General features: G+C 37.4%; 3 protein-coding genes across 4 annotated transcripts in view; 2 read left to right on the top strand and 1 right to left on the bottom strand.

The window, feature by feature from the left end:
* Nucleotides 1-2,574, top strand: part of trim3b (tripartite motif containing 3b) — a 52,411-nt gene extending 49,837 nt beyond the window's left edge. Inside the window, exons 14-16 of the mRNA XM_037687957.1 lie at nucleotides 1,533-1,603; nucleotides 1,697-1,837; nucleotides 1,920-2,574. Coding sequence (XP_037543885.1) covers nucleotides 1,533-1,603; nucleotides 1,697-1,837; nucleotides 1,920-2,072 — 365 coding nt within the window. The 3' untranslated portion in view covers nucleotides 2,073-2,574. The remainder of the gene's footprint in view (nucleotides 1-1,532; nucleotides 1,604-1,696; nucleotides 1,838-1,919) is intronic.
* smad9 (SMAD family member 9) overlaps nucleotides 1-12,094 on the top strand; it is a 937,424-nt gene that overhangs the window by 508,850 nt on the left and 416,480 nt on the right. The window lies entirely within an intron of this gene.
* trim47 (tripartite motif containing 47) overlaps nucleotides 9,513-12,094 on the bottom strand; it is a 10,483-nt gene continuing 7,901 nt past the window's right edge. The window contains exons 6-8 of the mRNA XM_037687966.1: nucleotides 11,791-11,813; nucleotides 11,574-11,695; nucleotides 9,513-10,142 (exon numbers count right to left, since the gene is read on the bottom strand). Of these exons, the coding sequence (XP_037543894.1) occupies nucleotides 9,613-10,142; nucleotides 11,574-11,695; nucleotides 11,791-11,813 (675 nt within the window). The 3' untranslated portion in view covers nucleotides 9,513-9,612. The remainder of the gene's footprint in view (nucleotides 10,143-11,573; nucleotides 11,696-11,790; nucleotides 11,814-12,094) is intronic.

The raw sequence follows: 12,094 nt of genomic DNA, 5'->3' as shown, positions 1-12,094 counted from the left end.
AAAATTCACAAGTTTGTTCTGTCTGTTGTGGGCGTGTCTTGAAGAGTCCATTAGGCACGCTATTGGTTTACTACATGTACATGTGACGTGATTGGTTGATGCAGCTTCAACTGGAAGAAGACGAAAGCATGTTATGCAGTCTGAGTGACAATCTAAGCGGTTAGCGGTTTAGTGTTAGCTTCTGCTGTTTTTTTTTGTTTTTTTTTTACCAGTTTAGTTAATGGAATATGGCTAAGCTAACTTTTTGATTAGCTGTGCCCACCACTGAGACCCAGTATGGACCAGGGACTATTTTATATCCTGCGATTACAAGAGGTTGTGTTTGTTTTACACGACTGTTGATTAGTGGATTATTCTGCATTTTACTTTAAACTGAATAATCCAAAGTGATGTTACTGGTTACTTACTGTAGAATGCTATGGCTTGTTCCCATGCACCCATCCTGACAACACTTGAGTGTTTTTTCTTCACTTTCTTACACTTATCTTCAATGACCTATTTGTTTCATTCTGTTCTTCCTTCTGTTTTCTGATTCAGAAAAACTTGGCCCAAACTTTAATAAATCTGGCTCAGTTTTCTGTAAGTACTAAGTGTGGCCTTGCTGCAACCTTAATCCCACAGTGCCCTCTGTCTAACCCAAATTCTTGATCACATGTCTAACTTCCGAGGAAGTCGACTGTAGACAAATGAATGGATCAAGCTGTGCTCATGCAATGATGAATAAGTTTACAATGTAATAAAACGGATAAAATAGGGAAAGAAAGTGTCTTGTGTTTTGTAGTGTTTCCGTTTAATAAGAAGTGTTTTCCTCTGTTGTTGTCTTAAAGTTAGTGTTTAAAGCCTGAGTTCAATGATGGCTATCTCAAGCCAATCAACTTCCCAAAAATATCATCAATAAAAGGTGTTTGTGATTTTGTATAATTAGACAAAGCATGAGTTAATAGAGGCAGCATGGTTGGTAGAGCTGCTGTCTCTCAGTGAAAGGTTGCTGGATCGAATCCCAGCTGGGGACTTTTCTGGGTGGAATTTGCATGTTCCCTTTGTGCATGCATAGGGTTTTTCCAGGTACTCCAGTTTCCTCCCACAGACCAGAAACCTGCACGTTAGACTGATTGGTAACTCTAAATTGTCCCTAGGTGAGTGAGAGAGTGAATGGTTGTTTGTCTCGTTTGTCTCTATGTGTCTCTGTGATGGACTTACGACTTGTGCAAGGTGTCCCCCGCCTCTCGCACAGTGACTGCTGGATATAGACACAAGTGACCTCCGTGACCCAAAAAGGAAAAAGCAGATAAAGATAATGGATGCATGGATTGATGGATGGATGAATTAATATGAGTAAGAACAGGAAGCATTTGGAATTTCAAGATGTTCAGCTTCTCCGTAACTTAGTTCTTATGTATGGAAAATGTCAAGAAACTGCTTCACTCGAACCAGAACAACAAACGGATCGAGCATTTTTAACCAAACTAACAGCAACATGATTGAGCCACTCTTATTTCCCCGCAATAACTCGTTTGTTTCTCGTCCATTAGGTCCACACTTTGTTGCCGTGAACAACAAAAATGAAATTGTAGTGACGGATTTTCACAATCACTCCGTAAAGGTAAAAGAAAGAAAAAAGAAGAAGAATCTGTTACTGCTATTCTTAGAAAAGTGATGATTCACGGAGACATAATCCGCTGACATTCTGTCACAGGTGTACAGTGCAGATGGGGAGTTCTTGTTCAAGTTTGGCTCTCATGGCGAAGGCAACGGCCAGTTCAATGCTCCCACTGGTGTGGCTGTGGATGCCAATGGTAACATCATTGTGGCTGACTGGGGTAACAGCAGAATACAGGTACCTTCAGGTAACACTCAAACAATTACACGTGTGTTTATGTGAACACTGTAAAATAGAAACTATTTTGATCCTGCATCAGGTGTTTGACAGCACTGGGTCCTTCCTGTCCTACATCAACACCTCGGCAGATCCGCTCTATGGCCCTCAGGGTCTTGCTCTCACCTCAGATGGACACGTGGCTGTTGCAGACTCCGGCAATCACTGCTTCAAAGTTTACAGATATTTGCAGTAGACCAAGGGATGACATCACCAACTCCTGCTTCAGGTTAATGTTCTGTACTGCTTGTAAACTAAAAGCTGCAACGTGCCTGCGCACTTTAAAGAGACAGCATTTCAATTTTTTTTTTTGTTTTCAGTCCTTTACTGGTTCTACTATCAGAAGTTTAAGATAAACAATGACATGTATATTATTGTAAATTACTGTAATAACCATGAAAATAGGCTAGAAATGTTCAAAGTTATACATATTTTGCACTGAACACAAGCTCAACAAATGATTAGTGTTAAATCTATAATAATAAATACGATGCTAATTATTTCTTTGTATAAAAGTGTCCTGCTATTTTATATTTTAACAATCTCTTGGTGTGTGCACCTTTAACCTCTCCTTCTTTCTGAAAACTGCTGTTTACCAAATCATCTGAAAAGAAGATTAAATGGAAGTTCACATCTGTCTCAAAACATTTTGGTTTTATTTTCTAAAATGCTATTCAAAAAATAACTTGACAGTCTTTAAGCACAAGATCAGACTAGTTTCGGTGTGGGGTTCTGTTGAAAAGTAAAAAAAAACAACTAAAAAAAACATCTTACTTGTTGTAGAAAGCTCTTTTAAAGACCTCATCTTGTAAAAAGAGGTTAGTTCTGAGGGAATGTTGAGCTAACAGCCAGTCCGAGCTGTGCCAAGACAAAAGTGGATTGCTGCCATCTAAAAAACAATTCCAGATCAAACATTTCATAACAGATCATCTGAACAATGTTTAATAAAGCTTACGACTGTCAATTTTGCATTACACTTATTTACCGTATTTTTCAGACTATAAGGCACATTTAAAATTCTTTAATTTTCTCATTAATCAACAGTGAGCTTTATAATCCGGTGCACCTTATGTATTAATTCTGGTTGTACTTACTGACCTGGAACAGATTTTTTGTGGTACATGGCGCTCAAAAATCTGTCAAAATGTTTTAGTTTCCCTTAATGTGCCTTATAATCTGGCGTAGAGCTGTCATATCTAACCCGGGCCCAAAGTCCGTCCAGGCCTGAATTTGGGCTGGGCCAGACCATGATAATGTGCTGGATGGGCAGGCCGGGTCGGTGTCCGGCTTTTGATAGTGTCAGCGGATCAGCTGCAATCCAATTATATGGCAACATGACTTGCCATACACTCACCAACCATATGCGGTCATTTCACTGCAAGCTGACTGGCCTTGAAAAAGGTAAAATAAAGTTCAGTTAAGCTTCAGATAGGACTACCAGTAGGCTACTGCCAGGAAGCAATCCATCACCCGAATTGAAGTTCAGCCGCTGCACTCAGTGGATGCGCATGGCCGATGAACCAAACAGGTGAGATCCCAAAGCAGACATGTCAGAGCAGGGTCCATGTCTGAATAATGCAGAATGCAGACAGAAGCAGGGATTTAATGCATTTTGACGACCATGAAAGGACAAACACCCCCTCAGCTCCGATCTTCTGCCCCTTTTATTCAGCTACGCACGTCCGCCGACTGTTAATAACTATACAAGCAGTCAAAGCTTAAATAAAAATGTTGGGGGGTTTGGGGGTTCGGACCTGTAATTGCTGTTAATTTGTCAGGTCGGGTGGGGTGCGGAAATGATGGCTATGAGCTGGGCCCGGGTCAGATCGGATTTTTTGGGACTGAATGCAGCTCTAATCTGGTGCATCTTATGTATGAAAACAGACCCATTCATTGATATTGCGCCTTATAATCTGGTGCGCCTTATAATCTGAAAAATACGGTACGGAGAGTTATGTGGTTAATTGAAAGCACAAATAGCAGCAGCAGCTAGCTGTAGCACTTTGGATCCATTTTGAGGTACTTCAGGCCGTAATGTATATATTTGCAAGAGGAAAAAAATCACGCAAAAAAAATACCATATATGTAAAAGTTTATAGAATAACATTAACACGAGATGCAACTTTTGTTGCATGAGGATAGCAGCACTTTGGACCACTCTGTTATTGGTCAATTCTCCAAAGTACCATTTTACTGTTATTGCAGTCCAAACCATTTAACCAGTGAACCCCGCAGAGCAGACAGGATTTCCCATTCTGCATCTTAGCACTTTAATTAGTTACGTTTTTGTGTTCACTCATACATTTATGCAAATTATGTTTAAAATAAAATCCCAATCAGCTCTACTAAAATGTAAAAATGTCTTTTACTAAAAAGCAGGAGAAAATTAAAATCTAACACTTCTTGCACTTTTGTCTATTCATACCAACAAATTGTTATAATTGTACACATGCATCTTTAGGTGTGTTTATTGTCAATGTTTTTACACAAGTTAAAATACTTATTCTAGCATTTAATCTAAATTGAGATCATGTCAAGTAGTATAGCAGAATAACTGAAACAAATCAGGATTTTTTTTCTTCCAAATTTTATTTATTTTTGACTTTTAAAATCTAATTTATTCCACAACATTTCCCACCTGACTCTAGCATTGATTAGTTTGTAGCACTGAAAGCCCTTTTCTCTCCACAACTTCTTCTGACGTTTGGTCATACAGTGACTTTTACTTTTGTTGTGTAATGCTGTTGGAACATTGCACAAAATACAAATATAATAAGTTATATATCATTTGCAAGGATAATATATGCCTCTATGTATAGCTCATATATGTTGATATAGTCAAAAAATGTATTGTACATTACAATCATACTTTTATTGTAGCTGACAAGCACAATTATCATGTATTTTTATTAATTTGCCCAGAAGTCCAGTGTTTTTTTTTTTTGTTGTTGTTAATGGTTGTGGCCCCTCTAGAAATGAAACACCAGCCAATACACAACTATATTTATGTTCGTTTTGTAAGAACTTTGTTTTCTGTCTTTCATAATATTTCTTCCCTGAAAACTACTTCAGACAAGTTCGCTCACTGTGGTCACCTCTGAGGAGCAGCTAAAAGAGGGGGAAATGAAAATGACCTGAAAGTTACCTGTAATGAGAGATCCCTTTCTCCATACACTAACCTCTGTATTTCCATAGCTTTATTGTTTTTGTCAGCATTTATGTGTAAATTAAATGTGTCTATGTAAAAAAATAAATTTAAAAAAAGCACAATAGATTAAAATGTTACATCTGCACCTGTGTTGTACAGACTGTAGCTCCTTGACATTCTCATTTTGGAGACATGACCAGATTGATGAACTATCGTGGCAGCAATCACAAAAATAATCAGCTTTCTTTGAAGAGAATGACCCCAGGTGTCGCCATGGATACCTGTATCTTTAGTGGACAGCATCAGGTACCCAGTGACAAAGCTTAAAAACTGTTGTTTTTTTTACCAGACTGAGAACAAACATCATTTATGTTTTAAAGTGTTCCAACATTATTCTATCTGCGTTCTGGTTAGTCATTTTCCTTTAAATTTTGACAAACTATCGAAAATCAAATAGAATGTGCTTCACACGTATGTAGTTAGTCAGAGATTTATTTGTCATATGCACCACATGTGGTACATGTGGTGGAACGAGATTATTTACACAGGGTCCCAGTTACATCCAACAATAAAATGTAAAAGATAAACAGTAATAAGATCTAAGATATGAACTAAGAAAAACAATAATACACTAACTAATAAGTAGCATAATAAAGTCAAAAGTATCAGAAATTCTTGATTATTGATTTTATTTTGAAAAGGGGCACTGTTTTTCTACCGGTCACAAACCATCTGAGTTTATTTAATCAGATAAATTAAATAAATCAAAATTTACTGGCCTGTTTAAGACAGTCATCATTTATTCCATATTGATTCAATATTTTGGTGAATCTAAGGTTTGAAAATTGAGTTTCCTTACAAAATGCTACAAATCAAAAAGATGGTTTATTTTCAAGGGTGCTGTGTTAAAATTTAGGGGTGCTTGAGCACCCCCCAAACAAAGAGGCTAAAATCACCACTGATGGACATCGTGAACCCCAGTGAATACTGGAAACAGGTCCCTGTGGAGATTCGTTCTTTTTCCTTCTCTCCCGACTTTTTCCAGACTATTGATGATTAAGATCATTGAGTTTTCCGTAAGAGGACATTGCCAAACGTTTTGGGTCCAATCACAGAAAGGTGCTTTAAAATTAAAATTACTTCTTTGTTTAAACTTCACACAAATTAAACGTATTCTTAATTTACTCTACTTTGGAAGTACCAGTTACTAAAGATAAAATGTAAGCCCTTCTAATTATGTGATTTAAGTAAAAATTAGCTGATCAACATTTTTCATTAAAAACTTATAAACAAAAAGAAAAAGGTGAGATCTTTTGATTAAGGTTTCTTTTCATAACATTTCTGTCTACGCTCCAACAATGAAGCTGTCAGCTGAAAAGACAGAAAACACGAGGTTTAAAACAGTAATTTTAGAAATAATTCCCATACATTAAACAAAAAAAATTATTTCTTCATTCTGCTGCCTGGAGGTGCTGTTGGACCGTGAATTTGTTCCACCAAACAATGCGTTTGAGGGCTGGACAAAACTCCTTTAATGTTATGGAAAAGATTGAAAATGTTTTTCAGACAGACGAGAGAAATGTTTGGACGGGTTGGCGGAAAACAGCTGCCAACAGGTGCCAGCTTCTCTATTTACATCTGAGAGGATGTAAAAACAACACAGCTCGTTCCAACAACTGGTCTGCTTAGACTCCGACCTTGGTCCAAACGTACACTTGCTCATTCAAAGACAGAAAATCAGAAAATGCATAATTACTCTGTAACAGGCCTTAACATGAATTCTAACTTTGCATGAGGATAAAAAAAATCATTACTGTTTCACAGTTAATAAAAATTGATTAGTTCACTGCAACATCTAAAATGGTTTGAACTAAAACACTTTGATTATCAACATTTGTAAAATAGTAATGATAATAGAAAAGAGAGTGTTCTTTCACTTGTATTTTCAAGAAAGAAAGTCTCAGGATGGGTCAACCTGTATTTCTGGATTCAAATCAATGAAATGACAGTTTCTGTCCCATATGGTCAGTTTTGATGTCAGGCTTAGTTCACTACATTTGTAATTTACCACTGTGGGAAGGCTCTCCCTGGCACTGAAGGTCAAAAAAATTTCTTAATGGTCTGTTTAAACTCAGGACGTCTCTTTTGCGAGTTCACCGGATGATATCAGCTTTAACATCAGAAAACATCCTTTTGTGAAGTTGTCCAGATCCTGTTTGAACTGAGTTTCAGGTGATGAAACAAAACTTGCACAGAGAGGAGACCAGTCTCATTTTAAAAGTATCAGAAAAAGCCGTCTGATGAGGAAGTATAAATATATGGGGAGGAACTCTGAGGGATGTGAGACACCACACGTGAGATGCTTTATGTATATTTCCTTTAATTATGCTGTCATCTTAATAAAAAGGCAGAGAAAAGTCATTTCTGAGTCATAACCAAAGCCGGAGGTGGTGATGAAAAAACATTTTCTCACCTCCTCCTTAAATGTTCTGGATAAGAAAACTGAATCAGCAACACCAAACTTGTCTGATATTGTAAAAGAAAAAAAAAAAAAAAAGGATGTTGAAGCAGAACAGCAAAGATAAGTAGTGATGAACAATGATTGTGAAAATACTCAAAAATTAAACATTTTGCATGAATATGGAGAGAAAACTTATTGATCTGTTTAGGCTTCACAGATGCACAAAATTTACCTTTTTTTTTTTTTTTAACCAAAAATTATTACACAAATGCTTAATCAAAAACGAAACAATTTAAACTAAAACAATGATTATAACATTAAACCATAGTAAATCAATTATTTTACTGCTAATAAAATGTGTTGTTTTGCTGTTAGAATGAAGCTGAAGACTTTTTTTATTCTTTATTCTTAATAAAAAAAACCTGAAAACACTTTCATATCAATTTAAAACCAAAATAAAAGGATAAAAAAATAATTGTAAAGACATAATGGAAAGTATTAAGCAAGACAAATGAATGAAAGTATTTGATAAAACCGGCTTTTACAATTAATGAATTCCACCACTTAAAACAAAAATCAGTCGGGTATCACTACAAAGCTGCTCCTTTGGGCCCAACCTGTAATAACCTCTTATGTCTAATAACTAAAACAAAAGCATATATGAGTATTATATATATATAAATGACAACAACCCCCCCACCCCCATCTATAGAGAGATAAACATGTTCAGATACATAGCACAAGCTGCAAATTACAAAATAAAAGCTTGTAAAAGTAACATTTATAAAAGGGGGAAAATAATAATTTTAAATAGCATACAACACAAAAATCATTGTGGTAAATTAAAAAAGAAATTAATAGGAGGAGGAAAAAGTTCAGGACAGGATAGTAACTCATTTGGCACAAAACAACTGAAAGATCAACTCCAATTCATTTTGGTGAAATTCACCCGAGTCTGGCTCCTCAAAACACACATTTTGATGGAATGTTTAAAGTAAAAGTAGATGATATGAAATTATTTAAGACCATCTAATTGACAACTATGGGTTTTCTTTTTACCATTTTACAAATTACTGAGCAGTGAAATCAAACTATTTCTCTAATTTCAGTAGCCCTTAAAGAATAACATAACATTTCTAAACAATTACAATTAATGCAATTTTGTTACGTTCAAATTTGGACCTTGAACAACTTCAGACTTGAATCTACTTTATAGAAAATACTACCGTTCATCTGCTTCAACAGATCAACACATTCTAGTCTTTCATGTCATATCAACCAATGTAATATAAAAAAAATCTACAAACTAAATAGCCAAAGCTTCATAAGTTTGACATCTTTGGACAACAGAATGCTTTGTCTTTTACCGTTTCGTTCCCTCACAGCTGAATAAAACGTTCCACTTTTCTTCAAGCAATCTTTAAAGCAACATGGCTTCATGCTTTCAGCATCACACAAATGTGCTGCAGTGTTAGTGGAAACAATACAACTGGAAAGCAGCCTATGCAAATAATAATTAAAAATAAAAAGTAAAAAAAAAAAAAATACTATTTTGAGATAGAACTGTGTCCACATACGTCCATAGTTTATTGTTTACATGTGGAAGTCTGAATAGCCTCTGAAATCCCTGGTTGAGCAGGTCAAATTGACCAACAACTATCAATGGGATATGTCGAGGGTTCAAGTTCTTGCAACGACTACTTTGCCTGGTAAAAAAAAAAATACACAAGTGGTTGTACAATAGTTTGGCAAAATGGTTGCCCATGGGATACGAGCCACATATGCTCCAATAAATGAGCATCAGAGGTATCTGCAACCCAGCCGACACAGTGATACAGCCAGCAAAGCACCTCTCCAACCCCCCCACCCGGCGCAGTAAATCAGGGGTATGAGCCTACAGTGTGTGTCTAAACTGAAAATAAAATAAATGAACACATTTGAATAAGACAAAAAATCAGATTTTTTTTATATGAGTAACAGCTCAAAAACACACAATACAAGACTCTTAAGACTCAACATAACTCTATCACTCTAGCCTAGAAATAAGAAATTACCATTACAGAAGTCAAACATGAAAATGTGAGAAGATTCTTTAAACATTCAGTGGAACTACTCATTTTAGCTCTGTTAGTAATAGTGGCATATCTGTATCCTGCTGCCTGGGTCATTCTTTCCTGGGCTGAAGAAAGGGTAGACGGGTTCCTCAAAGCATGTGTCGAACATGAACAATCTCTTCATGGTTACTGCGTCATAGAAACTGAGACGACCGTTGTCGTAATCTAAGTACACACCGACTCGAGGGGAGTTCCAGTAGTCGGCGACAGGCATGCGCCCGTCTTCCACGTTGGCATACAGCCGGTCCTGCAGGCACAGGCTCCAGTATCCTGAGGAGGGAGTGAGATTGACAAAGCCCTTCCTGTTGCTGCATTCAGTGGTCACACCTAGGTACCACACACCTTTGTCCCTGACGTCCACTTCCCAGTAGTGCTGACCACTGGCATACTGGGCTGTGGCAAGGACACCGCAAAACCGATTGAAACGGCCAGGCAGGTCCGGCTCCTGGATGCGAATGCGGCCCTCCTCCACTTTGGTATCAAAGTCTGAGATAAAAAGGTTTAGGTGAGCGGTGTCTGGGTCCAAGGTGAGATTCTGAGGCACTGCAAAGAAAGAGACCGAGAGGGATAACTTCATAAGTTACCGCTAACTGGGTTGAGTCAGGTCCTCTGGACGGATTCTTCTTTGTTGAAACATTTAGTCTTTTATCCAAAAGACTTCTTCAGTCTGAGGCGCTGCAACAAACTCAGTCTTATCCACCTTTTTCCTGGAAGCTCTACTGTAAAAATGATTATGGGCACAACTTCCTGTCAGACACAGGAAGTAGCAGTAAGCATTGGTTAACCATGGTAGCGGAGCACGGACCACAGTTTATTTCAAAGTAATTTGTATTCAGTTTAGCAGATAAAACACTGTTTTTGTTTTGTTAACATTTATTTAACCATTGTAAAGTTTACTAAAATAGCCGTGCTGAGTTCATGTACATGTTGTGTTCGAAGCTGCATGAAAAACCAGACCAAACTAAATCAGTGGCTACAACAACAGCGCTTTGAACATGGACTCAAAAAAAAAAGAGTGTTCCTGTGAAAAGCTATAAAGTTTCCATCTCCTACCTACAGATGAGGAATTGAGAAGAATGTGTCTGAAAACTCTGAACTTGAAGAGACCACCCAAAATGCTGTCTGTGTGCTCATTTCACTTTGTGGACAAACAGCCGATGGAGGAAAACCTGCATCCAACTTTGTGTCTGGGCTACAATAAACCACTGGAGAAGAGACGTTGGACTCAGAAGGATTGAAAACAGTGTGACGAGAACATCAGGCATGATTTCAAGTGTATGAATACACAGCATTATAGTATTTGTTCATCTTCAGTTTCTCTGCAATTAACCGAAGCTCAGTGATGGAGGACTTTAGGACGTTGGCTGGATTCTACGTCTGCTTTAAAGTAAATAAGATTGTGTCCCACCTCTTTTAATAAAACACGACTGACCTTATTACTGTGTAGATACGCATACATCTAAAAATAGATTGTTAGTGCGCTGATGGCTGCTTGTTATTCACAGAGGGCTGAGCGATACTGTGTATTTGTGAATAACAAGCGGCCATGAGCGAACTAACAATCAAATGTTAGGGTGATGGCCCTCATTTTACACGTGAATAGCTAGTTCAGGAGGTCAGCAGCAAACTGCTTGATCCACTGTAAGAAGGTGCTTTTTATAAGACTGAGTTTGTTGCAGCTCCTCAGACTGAAGTATTGTGAATAAAAGACGAAACGTTTCTACAAGAAGAATCCGTCCAGAGGACATCACTTGACCTTTTAGATTTTTCTACCTGGATTATTGAGCATGCATCAGGACATGCATAAGTTACCATTATTGTTGACATAATCATACACATTTAGCTGATTGTGACATAATTTAGCACTTTATTTTGGCAACATGGAAGCTGTCAGTCATATTTTAATGCAAAGCAGATGTACTGGACTAAAGCCAGTCTTTAATTCATGCAGCAAGAGTTTTTGCATCAACTCACTGGTGTGCAGCACGTGCATCATCTTCTTCCACATGATGAGCTGGAAAGGCCCTGAGAAGTCTGTAAAATCATCTGGACAACAAACTGGCTCAAGGGTGGTGAAATGCTTGCAGTGTATTGCTCTGAAGACAAATTACAAAAATAAAACATAAATAAGACAAAGGCTAGTATTTTTTTATTTTAGTCCAACAAAAAGCTTCAACTTTGGTCTACTTACTCATTGTATGTTTCAGCAAGGTGCTGTTAGAAAAGATAAAGAAATAAAACAAATTTAAAACATTCCTAAAGACACAAAGTTTGTTTTCTCAATCATCCAGGTATATAACAACAAAAAAGGTTGAATCATGTCATCTGGACTTCGTTTTTTTTGTTAAAAAGAAACGTTTCGCCCCTCATCCAAGAGGCTTCGTCAGTCTGAGGCCTAGCCATCTGGTATTACCCAGAAGCCACCCTGACTCTTGTGTTTCAAGCCTGCCTCAGATACCCCTGAAGTCTGGCCTTTTCACTAATGGTTTCAAAAA

The sequence above is a fragment of the Nematolebias whitei genome, chromosome 14, assembly GCF_014905685.2.
Source record: "Nematolebias whitei isolate Nwh7 chromosome 14, NemWhi1, whole genome shotgun sequence".
Classification (NCBI taxonomy): Eukaryota; Metazoa; Chordata; class Actinopteri; order Cyprinodontiformes; family Rivulidae; genus Nematolebias; species Nematolebias whitei.
This window is presented reverse-complemented; position numbering and strand designations above follow the sequence as displayed.